General features: G+C 39.1%; 1 protein-coding gene across 1 annotated transcript in view; it reads left to right on the top strand.

Moving 5' to 3' along the window:
• wipf2b (WAS/WASL interacting protein family, member 2b) overlaps positions 1-11,558 on the top strand; it is a 47,463-nt gene extending 35,905 nt beyond the window's left edge. The window contains exons 6-8 of the mRNA XM_043674868.1: positions 3,533-3,739; positions 5,973-6,074; positions 7,878-11,558. Coding sequence (XP_043530803.1) covers positions 3,533-3,739; positions 5,973-6,074; positions 7,878-7,918 — 350 coding nt within the window. The 3' untranslated portion in view covers positions 7,919-11,558. The remainder of the gene's footprint in view (positions 1-3,532; positions 3,740-5,972; positions 6,075-7,877) is intronic.
• Positions 11,559-24,938: the final 13,380 nt, after the last annotated feature.

Here is a 24,938-nt window from a genome sequence, read left to right as displayed (position 1 = left end):
AAAAATGTAGAGATGATGTTTCTTCGTGGAACAATCTAGAATGTGATGGGGTAGAAGATTCAAAACCGATGAGAAATTATGTCTGAGTGTGGTGGATACATTGAGTAAATCTGAGGATGTAATAGACCAGTTTTAAATTAGTAATAGGTTGAAGGGTTATGGAGAGCAGCAGGAAAGTGAAGTTGAGGCTGAGATGAGATCAGCCATGATCGTATTAAATGGAGCAGGCTCAAAGGGCTACTCCTTCTAGTTATTACATTTTCTGTATAGAAACGCAGCTGAATAATGAAAATTAATGGGCAACTTTTTTATCCTCTCAATTTCTCAAGCTCTACCTGTGCTATAACAAAAAGCCTCTGATTTCTTTGGTTGCACATCAATGGTTTGAAACAAGAATTGATCCTGTCTGCTTGTAGTCATTCTTTTTTTGAAAAAGACTTTTAGACAGGGTATTACACCTAATGCCGGCAAATTCACTGTTTAACGCAAATCTTATGGTAGCTTTAGAAAAGAAAGAGAAATATCTATTCTATATAGGGGCAGGAACAGTGCCAGGGACCTGGGTTCACCTCCGATTACTGTCTGTGTGAAGTTTGCATGTATTTCTCGTGTCTGCTCAGATTTTTGTTGGGTACTTTGGTTTCCTCCCACTGTCCAAAGGTGTGCCGGTTAGGTGGATTGGCCATGGAAAATGCGTGTTTATGGGGAAAGGATAGGGCAGTGTCTGGGTGAGATGGTCTTGGGAGGGGGTGGGGGATGTGTCAGTGCAGGCTCAATAGGCTGAATGGCCTCTTTTTGCATTGTGCAGATTATATAATAATTCCTCTGTGTCATACACAGTTCCATTTCTTTAGAAGATTTCTATATGAACTATAGTTTCCTGCATCTACTTCTGAAATACATACTAGTTTGTAATTCAAATTGAGATAATGTTTGTCATTATGGCCCTTTACAAATGTAAAATATATGCAATAAATTTTTGACTGCATAAATATGTTCAGATCAATTAGTATATTGCAGAATCTAGGTCGAGTGGGCCATAGAATTTTCAATCTTAAATCACAGAAATTGGTTCCATGTACTGCAAATATTAGCAGTGATATGGTCTGAGATTGAAGTAACTTTGGCTGTGTTGGAGGCTTATTTATTACACTCCTGTGACACACTTTGAATTGTTTTATTATATTAAAGGTGCTATAGAAATGCTTTTATTATTATTCAGCAAGTTGTGGGAAACCAGGTAAGATGACAGCCCAGCCTGATCCTGTTTTCATGTAAATCTATTTGCTCCCACGTCCACCAAGCAGGTACAGGAAATCTGACCAGTTTTTCCTTACTGTTGTTCTGAGGTGAGACTGAAACTTGGATTTTAATTGTTTTGGGTTGATCTAGTAAGGATTTGGCACGTACAGGAGAATTGGGTATAGATTATGCTATGTAATCAAAGTGAAGAATGTCTTGATAATTTATCATTCACAAAAGTTTATTGCTGACTCATTCCGATCCTCAGATCAGTGATGATTCAATGGGCAAATCCAGCCCAGATTTGTTAATTCTACAGGTATTTTTGTCAAATTTACTTGAGTGTAATGTGTATAGGAATACAGAAACAAAGCATATAGCTGCAGTGCAGGAGGATTTTAATCCCAGAAACTCTAGACATCAGCTTGTGTTTAATCTCTCAACAGTGCCCTTCCTATCTGCTCTTCTTTCCCTTATATTATAATGTGGTGCCCCTTTCATAGACAGCATGATACTTGGATTGTTCTGAAAATTTCATAACTTTAAACAGAAGAGCTTGAATATTGTGTTTCCATATGCAAAAATATACAAATGTATTTGGTAGCAAAAGGCTATTTACCCTAACAATCTCCAAGTTTATCATAAATATTGCTTTTCTTAGTTTTACTTGCAATGTCAATTTTGATACCCATCTCTTGTAGCTAGTTCCAAAATGCATCCTCCCTTAATTATATAAATCATAGATCGATAAAGTAAAAAAACAGGACCTTCGGCTCATCAAATCTGTGCCACCAAGAATACACCACTACTTGCACTCATCCCACTTTCCTACACAGGCCCATAAGTTTGAATGTTATGACACCTCAGGTGATTGTCCAAGTATTTCTTTTAAAGGTTGTGAGGTTCCCACTTGAACTATCCTCCCAGGCAGTACATTCCACACCTACACCATCTTTTGGATGAAAGGATTTTGCTCAAATTCCCTCTAAACTTCCTGCCTTTCACTTTAAAAGTGGCCCCTTGTTCTTGACCCTTCATCTAAGGGATCAGCTGCTTTCTATCCACAATGTCCATGCCCTCATAATCTTATACAGCTTTATCAGGTACCCCCTCAACCTTCCCTGTTCCAAAGAAAACAAACCAAGCTTATCTAGCCTCTCAACATAGCTAAAGTGCTCCATTCCAGACAGAATCCTGGTAAATCTCCTCTCACCCCCTCCAGCGCAGTTGCATCCTTCCTATAAGTGGTGACCAGAAATACACACACTACTCTATTTGTGGTCAAACCAGAGGTCCAGCGTAACTTCCTTGCTCTTATAATCTGTGCCTCAAATGATAAAAGCAAGTGTCCCGTATGCCACCTTAACTAGCTTATTAATCTGTCCTGCTACCATCAGGGGTTTGCGGTCAAGCACCCTGAGTTCCCTCTATTCCCCTGAGCTTCTTAGTTTCATGCTATTCGTTGAGTAAAAGCTGATAAATTGAATAAGATGCTCTCTATGATTGTTTGGAATGCAAGCTCATCAAGAACTTTTCAACTGTGTCTGACTTAATAAATTCTTAGATGTTCTTTTGCCCTTTGGGTCCCAATTTTTATTTTAAAGAGAGTCTTAAATGGGCAGGCTAATTCCATGCATGTTGCCATATTCTTACACTTTCTTTTCTTGCCGTGTCTAGCTGTAATAAATCTGAGTTATCACAAGTCCTGTCACTTCCCCTAAATGGTTACATTAATCAGAACAAATTGTTGAAAATGGTATTAGTTGTAGAATGCAATATAATTGGTGTCTGAGACATTATGGATATAAGACCATAAGACATAGGTGCGGAAGTAAGGCCATTCGGCCCATCGAGTCCACTCCGCCATTCAATCATGGCTGATGGCATTTCAACTCCACTTACCTGCATTCTCCCCGTAGTCCTTAATTCCTTGTGACATCAAGAATTTATCAATTTCTGCCTTGAAGACATCTCTTTTTGAAAATAGCTTGTGTCTGCAAATGTTGGCTGCTACATAAGAAACTGCATAGAAACCAAATAGAAATAGGATGAGAGCACTAAATGATTATTTGACTGGTATTGATTATGAAAGTGTAGTTTGGATCGCACTAAGTTCATTTTTGGAAAAAATCTCTTGTCTACAGTGATAACCATCAAATCTTGAAGGATTTGCTTCTTTTTGTATCTGCACTTTTAGGTAACTCTGAAAAGCTGTTTGTGTTTAACTATAAATGTATTTTCTCATGTGCCACTTGATATAACTTGTTAAGCACTTTATTCCTGTGTGCAGCTCCCCCACCACCTCCCCCAGGAACACGGAATGGAGCTCGCGAGGTCCCTCCCCCGCCACCACCGTACAGGACACCTTCAGATCCTCCAAATCGTGGGAAACCCCCACCACCACCTCCAATGCGAACGCCTGCACCCCCTCCTCCACCTCCACCTATAAGAAATGGACATAGGGATCCTGTTGGACTATCTTCCAAACCACATACAGGTAAAAGAAGAGAGAATAAATGTCAAATTTATGATGGGTTTTAAATCTGTTCAGTCATTCACTTTCTGATGGGATTTTCGGTGACTGTAAATTTTTGGCGAGATACTTTCAGAAGATAAATTCAAGATGTTTATTACTTTTTTCTGTATTTCCCACCACTTAGGAAAATTGGCACAAAATTAAATTCTTTTCTTTTATTTATGCAGATATTCTGGAATGTTTTTGTAGCAGAAATGCCTGTCTCCCTCTGACCTTCCTTGTAATATTTATTCTGGCTATACCAGTCTTCCCATTAGTGAATTAATGCGTGCAGACAGTTTCTAATACAAAAGCCACGTACAATCAGGATAAAATTGTTATCAAGCAAACTGAAACTTGTAACTGTTGTCACATTCACACAAGTAGACTGAAGCATTTTCCTAATAGCAGTATTACATATATTTTGGGTTTTTATTTTGCCAATTTGCTCCTCCATACTCAGATCCTTTTTACTTTGCCCATGGGATGTATGCATCACTGACCTGGCCAACATTTAATGCCCACCTCTAATTGCACTTCAGAAGGTGCTGGTGACTTGTCGTCTTCAACCCGCGCTCGCGCGCACACACACAGTCTTCCATGTGTAATCCTATGCTATACCTGCCAACTAGTTAGTCTATGGAGTAAGCATCACAAGGTGAGCCTTTGACCTAACATCCATTCACACGTTTTCAGTGCCATTGAATTAATGATCAGAACAGGGAGTTTCAGCTAATTTATTTTCTCTAGTAAAAGAAAACAATGAAATTATTTGTGAATAATGGAGTGAAGGAAAAAAAATCAGTAGATTTAGTTTTTTTTAAGCTTTATTCTTTCACCTTATTGGAGTCTCCTTTACTGTGTGCAATTGTCTGGCAAAAAAGGGAAAGAAGATATGGGTGGGATAGGTATGGACCAAATACAGGCAAATGGGATTAGTTTAATTGTGTAAACTGGGTGGCATGGGCAAGTTGCGCCGATGGGCCTGTTACCATGCTATAAAGCCTCTATGACTCTAATATGTCTCACTCAGTGCTTTTTTTTCCAAACTTGGGAGATATGAGAGAGCCAGCCATAGTGAATTGCTCTTCGAGATGCTGCTCTTACTCTTCTGAAACGTGGCTATGCCCTGCTGCCATCTTTTCTATAACTGGCATCATGACATAGGCAGCTGACATTAATAACTAGCCATATGGTCAACACAGACACAAGCCTGTAGGCACCATAACACTGTGCCAATCGTATCTTGCATGTGGAAAGTCCAGACACAAGCCTATGCTTTTTTTAGATTTTCGCGTTTCGAGCTAGTATTATGGCTCATGTATGTGGGAACTGATTAAAATGGTGAAGCTGCTTTCACTAATGACATTTTAACTTGGAGGTTTTAATGTAATCTATGTCTATGACCAGAGGGCATAGATTTAAGCTGAGGAGTATGTGATTTAGAGGAGATCTGAGGAAGAATTCTTTCACCCAAAGGGTGGAAGAAATATGGAACATGCTGCCAGAGTGTGTGGTGGAGGCAGATACTCTTGTAACATTTAAGAAATATCTGGATGAGTACTTAAAATGCCAGGTATATAGGATTAGTGTAGATTGCAGTTTCTTGGTTAGCATAGACAGGGTGGGCTGAAGGGTCTGTTTTCTGTGCTGTACAACTCTGAAAGCTGTCACCTATTCAGTTTTGGATTAAACCAGTCTAAACCTTGGACTCCAAAGAAACACATTTCCAGAACCTATTTGTTTTCTGACACGGAGGTAAATGTTTTGAGAGTTATTGGTAGCTTAGAAACTGTAGGTATGCTCATGGTCTGCACATGTTCTGCTCTCGCCAGTTTTGTGCTTTTAGCAATATCTTATAATCAAGTCGAGAGAATAATAGAGTTTCAGTCAGTTATTAGGAGAAAGTGAGGACTGCAAATGTTGGCTATCAGAATCGAAACATGTGGCAGTGGAAAAGCACAGCAGGTCCGGCAGCATCCAAGGAGCGGGCTAATCAACACTTCAGGCATAAGCCCTTCATCAATTTGTTCAGTTATTGTCAACTTGTAGAATCCCATTGTAACCCATTGGAGCTGACATGGTGATGCTCATTTACTAGAGTGGCAGAGTTTTCTGATCAGCTCATCGCCTTCATTCGTCCAGAATACTCCTAATTTGCATTTACTATTTGAATGTTAAAAACTCTATTTTAAAAATTTTCTCTCTCTCCTAGATGACTTTGAATCAAAATATTCATTTCATCCAATGGAAGACTTCCCGGCACCGGAGGAATATCGACATTTCCAAAAAACGTACCCAAGTAAGCTGAATAGAGGTGAGTTCCTCCTGTTAACTGTTTGTTTATGTGCAAGGATTCCAGTTTTAATTGAGTGTTCAGCACACTCACTGATGAATCATTTGTTAAACATGACATCTCTGCTCATATAAAACAGGTTTACTTGAAGGGAGTTGTCTTCATTTTTATTCTTGAGACTTAGGTCCTGTAGGTATCAATCCGAGAAAAATATTTTTACGAGTGTGCAACTAATAATACATTGTGTTACTTAGTTACTTTTAAGTGGTTTACAGTGCTATGACAGACCATTCAGCCCAACTGGTTTATGTTTGAGATTATTGAGTGAGCATCGTCATATTCCATTTCATCATTCATCAAAGCCTTTATTTCTTGTGTTTATCTGGCTCCCCTCAATCACATCTGGTTTGTCTGTTCCATGGTATGAGCTTGCTTCATGACAACATAATTTTTCAGTGTGATTAAATTTAGTGTCTAAGTATTTGATGCACTGATATAAATTGCAAGTATCCATGTGAGAGAAGAAATGAAAGGAATGAAGTTTATGTGGCCCTTGTATCGTGTTCAGACATAATTCATTCCATTATGGAATATATTGGACTTGATCCCATCTTCATGCCTGACTTAATGCTTCTATATTTAGAGAAACAATGTTTTTAATTTTGAACAACTCAAATAGTACAAAAGCAAACAATCAGTACCTTCTGGAGTAATGTCTACACCATTTCTGGTGTTGAAAATTACATATATAACACACAGGACCAGGAGTCAAAATGTGTTTGGATGATGATGCAGCAATCCTGATGTGAATTCCTATCAGTTATCATCTTAGACGACTACAGACCAGTGCTGCTCGGTGAAGAAGGCCTACCGCCATCTTTGTAAGGCAGCAAGGGGTGGCTAGAAATTTGACTGCAGTGTCATCAACTGTGTTAAGTAAACGAAATAAATTGACTGAAAATGGTGACAGTAACCCAAGAGACCAACTTCTAAAGACTAACTGCACATACTAAATTTTATAGCAAAGCAAGGCAAATGAAAGTATTCAATCTGGTGTCTTAAAATTTTATCTGTATGTTTAGAGAGTACATTTAACATTTATGGCAGTTTGGAGCTAGAAATGGAGGAGTTACAAAACTATTTGAATCGACTATGAATATGTCCGTTTAAACCATTGGATTCATGTTATTAACATCCCTGGCGACCATATAAACAGGGTTTTCATTTACATTTACATATTCAGGCATTTAGTATCAATTTCAGTCCCCCTCAGTGACTTGCACTGAGCATGGGGAAGCTAGAGTTTCTTAAATGGCTACTGACGAATGGCAATGTTCAGGAAATTTATTGAAATAAATTCCTACAGAGCTACAGGGAACGAAGTACTTAAGTCCATAGGTATTGCAAATACCCGTTTAATTCCTCTCTTTAGTGTCAATTCCAACCTTGTCTTGTTCATTCTCAAATGCACCGTCTACCCAGTTGAATTGTGCTTTTTAAGACAGGCTTGATTCACCGAGCAGCACTGGTCTGTAGTCGTCTATGATAACTGATAGGAATTCACATCAGGATTGCTGCCCATCCTCTCATTCGTGTCTTACAGATGAGTTTCTAGTCGGATAAAGCACCACAGGGATGGAATAATTCTCCATTGTGGGCCAATTCTTCAGGAGGAAGGAGGGAAATGTTGTAATAAGCTGTATATCTGGTCCATAATTCAATTAAATGCTGCAGATCATCGTCATAAGGCTTGTATAATCTAATTAATCCTGTCCAACGCTTTACTGTTTGCTGATGCATTTTTTTATTCTTCATTTCTTCCAGTTGTTCGAGGGGCACCACCTCTTCCACCTGTTGCAAGGTGATCTGTGACTGTGTGGGTTTGGCTATTCCCTGCCTTCCCTGTTGTGGAAGACTGATGCTTTCCCTTCCTTCCTTTTTCCTGGTGTACAGCTCAAGATCCTTAACCACTTCACTACGTTGAGACAAAACCTCGTCAGATCTGCTTAGAGCATGTATCCTAATCTGAGATTTCTGTGATTCAGATTGCACAATCTTTGACCTTCACATCTTTCAGCTCCAGGAATTGTCACTGCAATTGGGCTGAGCTAATGGAAAGTTGACTGCAATGTCATGTTTTTTATGAAGTTGAGGGTTTGTAAGATGTTTACAGCTACCAGAGTTCCAAGAATGCATGCCCAAATTTCACTACAAATGAATTGGAATATATGGAATAATGTGGGTCTTGCTTCAGTCTGTACTAAGTGGTTAAAATAATTTTTTGTGAAATGGATGCTGATTTGAAAATATCCTTGGACCTCTGGTAGATTGGTACAGTTATGGAACACTATTGGGTACACATGGACTAGTTGGTAAGACTAAAATTCCCACACTACATTTATTGTTTTGAATTTTTATTCCAATATCTAGCTGGTCCTTGCCTTATACATTGTCATGTTGTTGGTACCAGGTTTATTATAATGTATTTACTCAAGTACAGGAGATATAGTAATCATTGTTATAATTCTTTATTTGTAATTGTACAGAGCTTGTGAATTAGGTAATGGTGGGCTTGATGGAAGACATCTCAGATAAAGGACTGACTTGTTTTGATTGCTTATCCTATCCATAGCAGAGGTTTCGTCTTTTATTTAATCTGGAGCAGCAGAGCTCATGTTGAGGGATGCTGACTGAGTGTGTCATTTACCAGGCACAAATAAAGTCTCTTCTTGGCACGCATTGGGTATGAGAGTTTATCAGCTTGGCATTCACCAAGTTGGGGTGATGTCGCCTGGTACGTGCTAGGTACGAGCGATGTGAAATGCACTGTGCATTTTTTTTAAAGCTGTAACTTCAGGCCAAAGCACTTTGAATTTGGTGTTTTTTTTTGTGTGTTTGTCTGTAATGTGGTACTTTCATACTATTCTTGGGAGCCCTGTACACTGTTCAACAGGCGGCATGTGCGGTGCTACAGTACCAGCGAGTCTAAATCTCTCTTTATAGGAACAACAGTAATTTCTTCCATAGGTAAACATTCTTCCATCTCTTTTTTTACTTTCTGTCTCTCTCTCTCTCTCTGCATTGTTAGGAAGTGGGGTTTGCATTAAGATCTTGGGATGTGAGAATGTGAAAAATGCTGAACAATCTATGGAACTGTTGGCAGCCTTCCATTAGAAGTTTTTTGACAGAATTATAGTTATATAAAGGAAGGGGAACGGAGTATACATCAGTAAATCGATTCATGATCAGCTAATAGATTTGTTTGCTGTTGGTTTTTAATATTTTATTAATCAATCAGTTTTTTTTTTGAGCCAATCATTATGGGTACAGCCCAGTATTTTATTCTCACTTGATTATTGTGTAGATCCTGCAAAACACTGATGTGATTGCTGTATTAAGACAGAATTCTGAAATGGATTATGTTTAATTGTGTGCCTGACCTTCATACAAGGCTGCTAGTTTACAGCTTCCTTGAGTAAAAGGTGGGTGGTTGTCCCTGGAATACTGGTGGAGATCCTGGAAACTCGCCATGGAGTTTGATTCATTCAATCACTGTAAAGCTGGATGACTTGTTTGCTGGAACAGTTAGTTGGCACAGCCTAAAAGGTATCTTTGTGTATTTTTTTAATGTGTTAACTTTCATGTAAATGTTGTTTGAATGCACCTACCTTAACAAGACAAAGCACTCTGCATTGGTTCATTTGGTTGGTGTAGGGAAGAGCATTCTCATGAGTGCTACTGCAGGTATAAGTGGATCACACTTACTCTCATGAATTAATATCCCTAGCAATGCAGTTACTGAGAGCGATATTTGATTCGCCCTGTCGAAGATGCTACAAAGCAAGAGTCTGGCTGCCATTTTTTTTTTTGAAAACTTGAAATAAGCCTGTGGAACACAGAAAAGCCCTCTGCTACATGATCTCCTGAGTGGCATCAGTTACCCTTATGGACTGTGTGCAGATCAGTACCACGGTTCAGAAAAACACTTGTATTACCACATTTTCAATTTTACATTTGTGAAACATCATTGACAGGTACTGTAAAAGTAACACTAAAATGTGTTTCATCATGCATGGAACGATTATATAGGATTTTGACTCGCTGGTTTGTAAAGTAGAAAATGTACTTGCAAATATGCTCAAGTTTATCCTACATTTCTTAAGCGTGACAATGGGATGGTTTTCTATACTGTACACAAGTGCATGCAATTCAAATACTGCAGAACTGGCCCACCATGCTTTGTCCAGGTATCAATGGACCCAGTGTGTTTGCATTCGCTTCTGGCTGCGGTTTCAATAGTGTAGTCAGTGAACATGAAGAACTTTGTATAATAATCATTTGAACCAATAACTCTAGTGACCATTCCACAGAATAGTCTGGTCCAGTACTGGTGACGTCTTTGTTTCTTGTTGAAAATCTGGAATTTGTATCCTTAATCATCCAGCACACACCAAGAAAGGAAAAAGCAAACAGTGAATGAACTGGGCAAACAGCAGACTGACAGGTGATGAGCAGAATTTGTGGGTTTTAAAATAAATTGCATTTGCAGCATTTACTGCAAGTGCCATAGAGATTTTATCAGTCGTCTTCAATACAAGACTGAAATCTGGGATTTGTAGTACAGGTTTGAAATGTGCAATTATTGGCACTGGTACTGACACATACAGTAATACCAGTGCTGGTATGTCTAATAATCATGCCAGTACCCTCTACATATAATGCCAGCTTTATTATTGGTATACATAGCACCAGCTCCCTAATGCATGGTGTATGTAATATGCCAGTCCAGTACAGGTCCAGTATTTTTTTTTGTTTTGTTTTCTTCTCATTTTGCAAATGCCACAAACATTGTGCCTTACAGAATGCACCGGTGTTTCTGTGTTGCTTTGATTTGCTCTTTTATGTGTGTGTGCAAGCACACACAAATAGGACAGGAGGACTTTTCCTTCCATCAGATGTTGCCTGTTTTGAGTCCTGTGAATATTACCATTTCTGTGTCATCTGAGGCCACCAATGGTGGGTTTCTTTTCTCCCCCCTCCAGTAGCTTTTCTGTTAACATGGTGGGTACTCTGCATTCGAAATATTATTTTTAAACAAATTAACCTCATTATTATTAAAGTTCTGTTTAGCTGGATTAATTTATTGTCTTGATTTATCTTTCATTTTATGGTAATCTAATAGTTTTCTTGTCCCCCTCCTATGGTTGATCTGTGCAGGGTTTGGGGTAGTCTCTGACTATGGATATGGAGTGTGCTGTAGTTTCCCCTGCTATGCAATTCTTGATTATGAAAACAAAACTTTGTAATCACATTTCTTTAAATGGTACAGCAGCTCTTCTGTGGGATTGAAATACACAGAAGATTTAAAAAAGGACTCAGATATGGAGATTGCAATAACTGAAACATTAAATTCCCTTGTTAATTGCTGTATCATGCAGGCCAGCTGGACTTGGTTCTCTGTTAATTATCAAGAAAATTGAAATAAAAATAATCACTTTAATTTTTCTTATTTTGAGTGTTGAAGTGTGATTTGCTGTTGACTCCGTTGTTACTATTCTATTTCTTGGTTCATTTTCAATGTAAGATTATTTGTGTGTTTTACAGGAAACTGCATTACTCTTAATTTCTGTTACTTAGAATGCGTAAGAAAATAACACCACCATATCCTTACCCATTTGCCAAAATGTGAGGCAAGAGAAGAAAAACAGCAGTTTTTTCTCTGAACTCTTTCATACCAAAGAATCCTTTGCCAACTTAAACAAGTTGCGCACACAAAAAAAAAACCTCTAGATCCTTAAATAACATTTGGTTCCTTCTGCAAGTGCTTCAAGTTGCATTTTCCCACTGTGAAGCAGGTGGAATTAGATCTCTGATCCATTTTTTCATTTGCCTGATTGAGGATTGTCATATTTGTACAGTCTGTCACAGACAGTATTGCCTCTTAGAAATAGATAGCTCCATGTGAAATGGAAGGAGAAAATATTTGTGCATTCCTTAGGTTGGCAGTGCTACTTTTGCATCTGAATTTAGGACTTCCAAGCAGATGAATGTCTGCTGCAAAAGCAGGTGAGGAAATTTCATATTGAGTCTGCTATGAGGGCCACAGCAGCAATTGAGTAGTCAATGGCAAAAGAAAACAAGTCACCTGATGTCTCAGGGCAGGAATCTTGATTAACTTTTAAGAATAGGATTTAATGGAACCACCATTGTGATAAGTCATTTTCACTAACTCGTCTGACAATGTAATGAACAGTAATTTCAACAACTCCCATCTTGAATAAAATATTCACCCAAAATGCCGTCTTCAGAATAAAAATAGGCTTGAAATGATGGAAACTGCAAATATCTGGGCATGTCCATGAAATAATCAAGTTCTAAGACATCTTTAGTAAACTGGATGTTCTGCATTGCAATAAAATCATCAAACTGTTAACTTTCTAAAAATTCAACTTTAATTAATAGAACAAAGCTTTATGAAATTAATAACATTGATGTTAATTATTTAAAAAACAAGAACAATGTGGGAGATATACCACTTTGCCACTTGTAGTCCTGTGATTTGATATAATTCAATGTTATTGTATTGTAAGTAGACAGTCCAGGAAAGGTTCACTAAAGTTGATTCCAGGTATGGAGGGATTTTCTAATGAGGAGAGCTTGAGTAGGATTGGCTAGTACCCATTGGAATTTCGAAGAATGACAGGAGACCATGCTGATACTGAAGATTCTTGTGGACTTGACAGTATATTTGCAGGGAGGTTATTTCCCCTGTATGGACAAATCAAGGTCCTGTGGGCATAACCTGACAGTGAGGGGTTGCCCATTTAACACAGGTGAGGAATTTCTTCTTTAAATTTGTGGGATTCAAGTATAATCAAGACTGAGATAGCTAATCAGTAAGAGAATCAAGGGTTATGGGGGAAAAAGCAGGAAAGTAGAATTAAGAATTGCAAGAGCAGCCATGATCTCTGAAGGGCAGAGCAGATTTGATGGGCTGAGTGGCCAATTTCTGGTATCTTTTATGTCAGGAGCAGGGGTGGCAAAACAATTACGAGGGGATAAGTGTTCAAGTTAAGAATGTTACTGATACATAAATGCATCTACTACACTGGGTATTTACTGTGAGTTACCAGAAGTTCAAAGTGTGTTCATTAACAATGCTTTAGATGGTAAAAGTTTTGAGTAAATGATGCACTGAATCAAAAATACCATTTTATGGAAAGGAGTATAGGTTTCAGGCCTAGTTAATATCCAGTGACTGGAAAGGACACATGTGAATGTTGAGTGTAGATAGAATGCATGCCTCAAATTTTCTGCATTGTAACAGTGATGTTTTAATAATGGATGGTAAAATGCTTCAGATGTCTTAAGGTGGTCTCAGGTTTTAGATTAATGAAAGTCCATTCTATAACTATCTCAGATGCCTTCTTTAGACTCAGAAACCATATTTGTATTTTTATTGCCTTGCTTGATTAAGTCATTCTCCTTTCGGGATCACCCCAATAGTTCTAACATTGCATGTGCCAAGCTTCCTGAAATGTATTTTTGGTATAGAGCTGCTGAAACTTTGAGCAGGATACTTGTTAAAGTCCTTTGACAAATGATCATTTGGTTTGCATAAGAGACTACAATAAATATTCTGGAATGTTTTCAGAGATAGGAGAAATATGACAAAGCGAGTTAAGATCCACTGGTTTGGTGTAGCCATTTGTAAAATTATGTAATTGTGGCAAAACTCTGGTAATGAATGTGGACTTTGACTACTCATTAATAACTACTCAGTCCCTGTCTTGCCAAATTTCAGTGATTTATGTACTGATAGATAATAAGCTTCAGAATTGACAGTCTGGGAGATGAGCTTCCCTTTATTATAAAGCACTGATGCCTTCTGGATAAGAGTGTATGTCCTGTATTTAAAGTGAACAAAATGTATCTATATTAATAATGGCTTGTTGAGCAGGGTAAATATCTGAATTATGATCATCCTTTTAATGGGCTTCAAAACATCATAGAATCCCTATAGTGTGGAAATAGGCCTCTTGGCCTAACAAGTCCACAAAGACCATCCAAAAATGATCACGCCCAAACCCATTCCCTCACACTATTACTTCACATTTCCCGATTAATGCCCCTAACCTACACATCCCTGAACACTATAGGCAATTTAGCATAGCCAATTCACCTAACCTGCACATCTTTGAACTGTAGGAGGAAACCGGAGCACCTGGAAGAAACCCATGGAGAATCTGGGAGAATGTGCAAACTCCACCCAGACGGTCACTCAAGGCTGGAATCGAACCCGGGTCTCCGCTGTGAGGCAGCAATGCTAACCCACTGAGCCATTGTGCTGGATTTTATTGCAAAATACAAAAGGAAGATGAATATTACACAGGATGAATATTATTGAAGAAAGTTAGTCCACTATTTCAATTGAATTATGCAAAGGCACTGATTTCAGGCAGGTTGATTCTGTATGATATACACAAGTATGCAGAGGTTTCTATCTACCTGAACTGAGTTCCAATTAAAGTATTCCTGTTTCAAATGCACTTATTGCAATTTATACCTAAGCAATCTTACAATGATAGCAACATTCTGGGCATCTGCATAAAAAAATATAAAATTTGGAAAAACCCAGATCTGGTAGCATTTGTGGAGATGAAACACATTTACATTTTGACTCTGACAAAATTCCATGGAAATAATGCTATTTGATAAAGGTACCATCAATGCACATAACAGCTAAATATCCTGTTGCTTAATCTGATTCCCTGGTTCTGGGAGAGAAGGTCTATATTCAAAGTATTTTTAAAAATTCATTAATGGGATATGAGCAACACTGGTAAGGCCAGCATTTATTACCCATCCCTGATTACCAGCGGATCTTTAGGAGTCAACCACATTTCTGTTGGTCTGAGTCACATGCAGACCAGCCCAGATAGGGATGGCAGTTTCCATCCCTAAAGGACACTTGTGAACCATTGACCATTAGGCTCTGTCTTCCAGTTTTGTTAAATTTAATTCAAATTCCACAATCTGCTGTGGCAGTCCCCAAAACATTTCTTGGGTTTCTGGATTGTCCAATGATCATACCATTAGGCCATCAGCTCCCCGGTCTACAATGGAAGTGTGACACAACATAGAGATGTACAGCATGGTAACAGACCCTTCGGTCCAATCCGTCCATGTCAACCAGATATCCCAACCCAATCTAGTCCCACCTGCCAGCACCTGGCCCATATCCCTCCAAACCCTTCCTATTCATATACCCATCCAAATGCCTCTTAAATGTTGCAATTGTACCAGCCTCTACCACTTCCTCTGGCAGCTCATTTCATACCTGTATCTGTGTGAAAAAGTTGCCCCTTAGGTCTCTTTTAAATCTTTCCCCTTTCACCCTAAACCTATGCACTCTAGTTCTGGACTCCCTGACCCCAGAGAAAAGACTTTGCCTATCCATGCCCCTCATAATTTAATTTTGTAAACCTCTATAAGGTCACCCCTCAGCTTCCAACGCTCCAGGGAAACAGCCCTGGCCTGTTCAGCCTCTATAGCTCAAATCCTCCAACCCTGACAACATCCTTGTAAAGCTTTTCTGAACCTTTTCAAGTTTCACAACATCTTTCTGATAGGAAGGGACCAGAATTGCACGCAATATTCCAACAGTGGCCTAACCAATGTCCTGTACAGCCGCAACATGACCTCCCAATTCCTGTACTCAATACTCTGACCAAAAAAGGAAAGTATACCAAACGCCGCCTTCACTATCTTATCTATCTGCGACTCCATTTTCAAGGAGCTATGAACCGGCACTCCAAGGTCTCTTTGTTCAGCAATACTCCCTAGGACCTTACCATTAAGTGTATAAGTCCTGCTAAGATTTGCTTTCCCAAAATGCAGCACCTCGCATTTATCTGAATTCAACGTTACTTCCTCAAAAAACTCAATCAAGTTTGTGAGACATGATTTCCCAAGCACAAAGCCATGTTGACTATCCCTAATCAGTCCTTGCCTTTCCAAATACACGTACATCCTGTCCCTCAGAATTCCCTCCAACAACTTGCCCACCACTGAGGTCAGGCTCACTGGTCTATAGTTCCCTGGCTTGTCTTTACCGCCCTTCTTAAACAGTGACACCATGTTAGCCAACCTCCAGTCTTCTGGCACCTCACCTGTGACTATCGATGATACAAATATCTCAGCAAGAGGCTCAGCAATTACTTCTCTAGCTTCCCACAGAGTTCTAGGGTACACCTGATCAGGTCCTGGGGATTTATCTACCAACATGTCCAACAGCTTGATTAAACACTTATCCGATGGAGGTGAATATAGGAAAGAATGAAAGGATTTCTTGTTCACACTGGTACCAGACAGTCCATCGTCTTACCCCATCAATGTTCTGAAGTCCATCTTTGTTCTGCCATCCACTCATCTTGGTTTAGCTCAATTGATAACACTTCAGTAATGGAATCCCAATATGCTACCCAATAGTGCACTGTCCACTCTAATACAGATCCTGCTCTTCAGTGAGATTCTGGATGTAGGTGAGTATAAAGGTCAGTGAGACTTGCATCATCCAACCCAGCACTGAGAACTAAGCACTGTAAATCAGAAAGGGCTTTCTTCATTTACTGAATTTTTAAAACGTTGGTACTTCCAAGATTACTTTCGGCTATCCTTCCTTCTCGCCTTTGCCTTTCCAACCCAGACTATTTGTGAGCATGATGAGAATGATAGGACATACAAATCGTGCAGGAGGAGTAAGCTAGAACCCTTTCATTCCAAACGGTCTCCACATCAACTTGGCTCATGTTTACATTAATCTGCTTTAAAAGAAACAAAATGTCGATTCACTTTCACGTACAATCAAAACTCCCAAAATCTTAAATTGGACTATGTAGAATATCGATCTGTGAGATAAACACAGAAAGCAGAGAGGAACTCAACAAGTGTGGCAGCAACTGTGGAAACAAAGAGTTAATGCTTTGAGCCCGGTATGACCTGTTCAGAACATTTGATATGTTTGGAAGATGGAAGACAACTGTGTGAGACAATGAGAAAAGTCTTAAATCAAACTGCTAACACATGGTCCATTGTGAAAATGTCATTTTCATAAATCGGGATAAACACCCAGCATTGAAGTTTGAATTATCTATTATATAAATTACAGCAAAAGGGGATTTGATAATTTAAAGTATAGGAGATAAGGCCCTAAATAAATCAAATGCATAGAAACGTGCATTATAGAAATTGAGATATGTAGCACTGATAAAATCATGTTTAATAACAGCCTTCCATTTAGAAAGTGATGGGGGGGGGAGGCTGTAAGGGTAGCGTTTTTTTATTACGATCAACTTTAAACTGCTCAGTGCTGAATTGTCTTTTAGTAAAAGGATACCAATGTTTTAGCTGTGGTTCAGGAGAAGGTACAACCTATAATTGCTTACTTAGTGGTGAGACATTACTGGTCATGCACTGAACAAGATCATGCAATTGTAAACAGACACTGCAGCCAAGCTGGATACTGCCATTCTCTTACTGTTTTTTGATAAGGGCATACCTATTATTGCGACATGAGATTTGTGAATATTGTTTTAGTATGGATAGTGATACACAAGCAAAATACTGTAGATACTGAAATTCTTAAATGGTTTGTGTATTTATACTAGTTAGGTGCAGAAGTAGGCCCCTCACTCCTCGAACTCACTCCACTATTTAATAAGATCACGGCTAAACTAACTGTAACCTCAACTCCACGCACCTGCCAACCCCAAAAATCTTTAATCTCTTTGCATACTAAGAATCCACTTACCTCTACCCTAAAATTATTAAGTCTCTGCTTCGACTGTCTTTTCAGAAACAGCTCTAAAGACATTTAACTGTCAGGGGAAAAAAACTGCCTCATGCCCCTCTTAAATGGGCAACAGCTTAAGAAGAATCAGAGGTGACTTATTAGAAATGTAGGAGAACCTGAGGGGACTTTACCATGTGGCTATTGAAAGGATGGTTCCTCTTGTGGGAGAACCTAGAACTAAGTGTCATATTTAAAGTGGGTGGGGTGGGTGGAGAAATATCCATTTGAAACAGATGAGGAAAGTATTTTTTCCCTCCGAAGGTCAAGAGTTTTTGGAATTCCCGTCCTCAAAATTAGTGGATACAGAACTTTAAAATATTTTTAAGGCAGGGATGAAAGGTTATTTGGGGCATGCAAGAATGTAGAGTTGAGGTTAAAATCAGATCAGCCATGATCTTGAATGGTGGAGGAGGTTCGAAGAGCCAGGTGCTATGGTTGTTCCTTTTCGTACTTCCAGAATGTGAAGGTGCCTGGGTTGGGCAAGGTCAAAATCACAATGTTGTAGTCCAACAGGTTTATTTTGAAAACACAAGCTTTCAGAGGCCTGCTCCTTCTTCAGGTGTTAGTGAGAGAGGGAGACCTTAGACACAGAATTTATAAGTCAAAGATCAAAGGGTCATACAATTGATATGAATGAGTTGAACTCACCTAAGCTGGCTCTTAAATCTTTAATCGGAATGGAGCTGCAGGTTTCAATTGATTAATATGCAAATCTCATAATTTGTTTCAAATCACTGCCCCGAGATAACTTAAGGTTTTATCAGTATAAAAGAGGTGACATCTCAGGTCTTAACCTGGAGTCAGACTGGTTTTATTTCTAAAGTAGGAATTTATAAAATGCTGCATTGACTGACTCTACAAATTATGTGCTTTTTGAACAAAATAGAATGTATCTGCAAATACAAATCTGTAAATGCAAAATTGCAAATGCCTCCTTCCAGAATAAAGCTAGTGTGTAACAATACTGAAATAAGAAAAGGGAAAGGAGAAAGTATCTGTGACACCTTCACTCCAGACAACTTCTACTTAACATTTTGACCCCACATTTCTATTGCTTCACAACTCACCATTTTTCAATCCTTGCTAATTAACTCTTGGCAAAAGTGCTGAAGTAAAAACCTCTGGCAAAAAGAATAATTTAGAATAACTTTATCTAACAACATTTCCAATAATGCAACACTAATCCACCAGTTTCACAGTGAGAAGCACATATGCTGTCAGCTTGAGAGAAGACAACAGGTTTATGCACCACAAGTTATCACCAACTAAGGTGGCATCTTGGCAATCCCAGTAATTTGCTGAAGGACAGACTGCTGTGAGAGCAAATGTGCCCATTTGCCAACTGAAATCTGCAGCCAGAATTACAATAGTTTGAGCCTTTATGGCAACAAGTATGGATCACACGAACTCCAAATTGATCTTCCACTGCAGCATTCTAATGTTGGTTGGTCTGTGTCTGCTGCAATACTGAGACATCAGCCAGAGGCAATACTGGCAGTCATTCCAAAGGTCAATATTTCCACTTTGGAAAGAATGGGCTCCAAATGGCACTTCCATACTCTCTGATATTGACAAAAGGCCTGCAAATGCACTAAGCTTCTCAGTTACATGCCTGTCAGCTTTCACCTATGTGTCCTCATCTGAGCTCCTATGCAATTTCACTATCCAGTGAACTGGCAAACATCGCTACTGCCCATTCATACTAGGTTCTCACTGCATGCTAATTGTTACTCTCTGCACTCTATCATTTATGCAGTGTTAGATTAAGTGACACAATGCTCTTCCTCAGAGATCTGGTCTTGTCTTTCCCATTCTTGATGAGGTTGCACCAGAAGACCAAGTGGCAAATCTTGGGTATCTGAAAGATAAGAAGTGTAGGTAGGTGGAAAGCAAGAGATCCACAGTTACCCAAACTGTACTTTGCTCTTCATTCTAGATAGCAGAATGAGACTATATTGGACAAAGTGCTTTATTGGAATAACTGTTCAACAGTCAAGTTTATAAAAATTCAATTACAAAAAATCAAACCTCATCTGGTTATTGGATTCTGACCAATTATAGCATCAGCACCTCCTTGCAAAGTTAAAGTCAATGAGAATCAAGAAGAAAACTCTTCACTGGTCTAAGTTAACAAAGAAACTCATTGCAGGGAATAAGCATCACCAATAAGAGGGAGCGTCAAACCATGTTTCTTTGAAATTCAGTGGCATTAACATCTTCAAATTACCCGCCATCAACATACTGGAAATCCCCATTAACCAGAAACTTAATTGGTCTAGCTACATAAATATGTTGGCTATGACATCAGATCTAGCCTGGCTACTCTTCTACAAGTAACTCACCTCCTTGCTCCCCACTACTTGCATAACAAAAATCAGGAATGTGATGGACTGCTCCCCTGGTGAAGTGCAACTCTGACAACCATTCAGAAGCTTAACACCATCCAGGAAAACAACAATTGAGTGGGATCCCATTTGCCACTCTAGACATTGACTCCCTCTAATAAAGGTATTGAAGCAACTTGCAAAAGCTTCCTTGACAGTGCCTCCAAAACCTGTAGCCTCTGCCATCTGGAAGCAGATCTGTGGAAACACCATCACTTCCAAGATTTCAAGTCACACATTCATCCTGGCTTGGAAAAATATTACTGTCATTGTTGTTGGATGAAAATCCTGGAATTCACTAACAGCAGTGAGAGAATATCTTCACTACATAGTCAGCAGGAGTTAAAGAATAGAGTACATTATCACTTGCTTGTAGTACACAAGAAATTTAGGGATCACCTAGCCAGTATCTACATCTCATGAATGAGAAACTTAAGTTGCACAATGTGCAGTCTGGTTATTCCAAATGACTCTCTTCACGGTACTTTTGTGAAGATATTGGTTTGTCGCCAGATGTAAAGTGTCAGAATTAAAGCAATAATGACATGCATAAATTCAGTTGCATCAGAACACTATTGTAAGGAGAAATTTGTTTGTGACAAGTTAGGGTCTTGTATAGAAAGATATATATTGAAATAGCCAAACAAAAAATCATTACAGAAAAAGCCTGAACTGTCCTACAGAAACCAGGACCACCACTGGAAAATTGCATGTTTTTTTCTGTCCTTTCACACTCTTCCTTCATAAAATATATCTGTGTTCTAATTATCAAATGCAAAATCATAATTGAAATAATTTACTGAAGAAACCCATCATCTTACAACTATACTAATAATCAGATATCAATGGCTCCTGTACAGTCAACTCCCTCTCCATCCCAGGCCACCTACTCTTTGTTACACTTAGTCCTTTTCCCCCTCAATCTTGTCTGGAGTCCCCAACTTTTGAAAACTGCATTTGACTCTAACTACTAAGTTAGATACTAGTTAAAATTGCCAATGATTGTTAATTTCCAATCCCACTAGATTTTCAGCTACAGCATGTTCCTGGACGGGGATTTACTTGCTTGTGCTGAAATGGGTCTGTGCCACTTCCAAAATTTTATAATGACCTCCAACTTTGCTATTGACCTGTACAACTTAGCATATCTTCTCAACCTTCATTCTCACAAAACAATTTTCCTGAGTGAGTCTTCACATACATTTACCTTCAAATAGCTTCTGGACTTTAGTCAGCCGCCATACCTGACTGAAATTGGACAACTGTTTGCTACTTCTGAACATCAAGTCCACCCTAATTGTCTACTTTATCCCACTAAACATCCTCTGACTGTAACTCTGACTCCTTCCTATAATTTCTATCCCCTACCGCCAAATTGTATGTAGCCTAATTGTAACATAGCTGAAAATGTGTTGCTGGAAAAGCGCAGCAGGTCAGGCAGCATCCAAGGAACAGGAGAATCGACGTTTCGGGCATAAGCCCTTCTACAGGAAACGTCGATTCTCCTGTTCCTTGGATGCTGCCTGACCTGCTGCGCTTTTCCAGCAACACATTATCAGCTCTGATCTCCAGCATCTGCAGCCCTCACTTTCTCCTCCTAATTGTAACATAACCAGGCTTATCTAATTTAAGGTTTCCTTCCATCCATTCACATACCTGAAGGTCTATCTTTCAAATAAGCCACTGAACTGAGGCCTTTTCGCCTTTCTCAGAATGTAAAACAGCTCATGGGAACATTTGAAGAAGAGCACGGTAGTTATCTGCAGTGTCCTGGCTAATAGAAGTGACAAAGAAGATTGATAAGGCAGAGCAGTGGACGTTGGCTATGTGGACTTAAGTAAGGCGTTCGATGAGGTTCCGCATTGTGGACTGGATAGCAAGGTTAGATCGTATGGAATAGGGGAGAGCTAGGCATTTGGATACAAAATTGACTCAAAGGTAGGAAAACAGTAGTGTGCCGCAAAGATTGATGCTGGATCCAATACTTTTTGTCATTTATTTAAATGATTTGGATGTGAATATAGGAGGTATTTTTAGTTAGTTTGCAGATGATACCAAAATTGGTGGTGTAGTGGACAGCGAAGGAGGTTACCTCAGAGTAAATTGGAACTTGATCAGATGGGCCAATGGGGCTGAGGAGTGGCCGATAAAGTTTAATTTAGATAAATGTGAGGTGTTGCATTTTGGTAGGGCGTATCAGGGCAGATTTTGTACATAATGGAATGTTACCAGACAAGAGGCCTTGGGATGCACATTCATATTTCCTCAAAAGTGGAGTCATAGATAGACAGGTTACTGAAGAAAGTGTTTGGGAATCTTGCCTTTATTCATCAGCGCATTGAGTATAGAAGTTAGGAGGTCATGTTGCGGCTGTACAGGACATTGGTTAGGCCACATTTGGAATATGTGTTTACTCTGGGCTCCCTGCTACTAGGAAATATGTTGTGAAACTTGAAAAAGTCCAGAAAGATGTACAAGGATGTTGCCAGGGTTGGAGGTTTTGAGCTATCAGGAGAGGCTGAATAGGCTGGGGCTATTTACCATGGAGTATCCGAGGGTGAGGGATGACCTTATAGAGGTTTATAAAATCATGAGGGGCATGGATGGGATGAATAGCCAGGTCTTTTCCCCAGGGAGAGAGCTCCAAAATTAGAGAGCATAGGTTTAAGGTGAGATGAGAAAGGTTTAAAAGGGATCTACAGGGCAACTTTTTCACACAGAGGGTGGTACATGTATAGAATGAGCTGCCAGAGGAAGTGGTGGAGGCCGGTATAATTACAACATTTAATAGTCATCTGGATGGGTACATGAATACGAAAGGTTTAGAGTGATATGGGCTAAATGCTGGCAAATGGGACTAGATTAATTCAGGATATCTTGTCAGCATGGACGAGATGGACTGTGGGGTATGTTTCCTTGCTGTACATCTCTATGACTGTGTAATTCTTGTCCTTCAATAACACCACTAAAAACAATTACCTATCATTATTACTATTCTTCTACACTGCAGAAACTAAACCTTTATGGATTTCTATCAATAATTTAGAAATCTGAGTGAACTTTTTTTAAAAGAGACAGCCTAACATTTGAGCATTCTGAGAAAAGTAAATAAAGATGGTGAACATCCTCTTGGGTGGACTTCAGGACAGACAACTACACAAAGTGGCCAAGCAGAAGCTGATAGGGAGTATGGCCTCAACCGTGACCCTGGGTTCATGTCATACTAGAGTTGACCCCAATGCACTATAAACTCTCTCTCTCACACACACACACACACACTCTTACATATTCACACACTCATGCAGGCCCTCTCTCATACACACACGCATACACCCTCCACAATCACACCCACACATGCATCCTCTCACAGGCTTATATCCCATCTCTCTCACACACACACTTTTCCAAGCTTACACACACTCTCTCATGTGCACTCACATTCTCTCTCTCTCTCTCTTCCCTGCATGTGCACACACATATAAGTCTATGGGATGAATTTGTATGTGCAGAATTATATTTGCAGATACATGCTGAAAAAATACACAATCTGCAGGCAGTCAAACCATGTAATATACTGTAAATTCCACTTTGGAAATAGAACCAGTCGGACTCAAGATTGGATACACTCCGATTCTGACCTTATACCTTTAATGCATTGTCTGAGCTGAGATGTCACCTTTTTTTTTATAAAACCTTAAGTTATCTCGAGAATGTGACTTAAAAGAAGTTCTGGGATTTACATATTAATGAACCTAAACCGGTAACCCATTCTAAAAGACGAAAGACTTAACAACAAACTAGGTTTGTTAAATATATCATTTTATTTGCATGACACTGTAATCTTTTGCTATAAATTCTGCATCTTATGGTCCTGCTTCACAACCAGCTGATGAAGGAGCAGCGCTCCGAAAGCTCGAACCTCCAAATTAACCTGTTGGACTATAACCTGGTGCTGTGTGATTTTTAACTTTGTCCACCCCAGTCCAACACCGGCTCCTCCACATCCTGTTTAAAAGTGATCGCCCTTCTCAGTAATTGCTCAGCAGCTCCTCAAACACTTGTTAAATTAGTCTTAAGAGGAAACACCGTTATAGCCTGATGTTTTGCTGCACCTAGCTCGAATGGGGTTTTTCAGAGAGAAACTGTACCCCAACTCAAAAAAGATATTTCCTGATGTAATTGTTCAAAGGCATTTCAGAGCTCAACGGTCAAACCAATAGCCTATCTCCTCAGCCAGTAAGATTTAAGGATTAAGAAACAGTAAAATGACAAAAATGGAAAAAGTGTAAATGGAGTCAAATCAGGTAGACAATGAGAAATAGTGAAAGAAATAGAAAGAAAAAAGTAATATTAAAGTAAATCTGACATTAAAATATCTAACAATTCTCCACCTGAAGGAATGAAACTCTACAGTTTCATTAATTCCTTTTCTGAACAATTTTGGGCTACAAATGACAAATATGAACAATTAATGCAGAATTACTTGTCAGGCTTTAATTCCTGTGACAAATTTAATAAATAATGAAAGTGTTAACCCCCCCAGCCTCCTAAAAATATTGGGGAAGCTAGGAGTGTGATGTTGTTTGTGCAAAGCATGCTTTGGAGTGGCATCAATTGACCAGCAAGTCTGGAGATTCACAATTCATA

Source organism: Chiloscyllium plagiosum, chromosome 33 (genome assembly GCF_004010195.1).
Source record: "Chiloscyllium plagiosum isolate BGI_BamShark_2017 chromosome 33, ASM401019v2, whole genome shotgun sequence".
Lineage (NCBI taxonomy): Eukaryota > Metazoa > Chordata > Chondrichthyes > Orectolobiformes > Hemiscylliidae > Chiloscyllium > Chiloscyllium plagiosum.
This window is presented reverse-complemented; position numbering and strand designations above follow the sequence as displayed.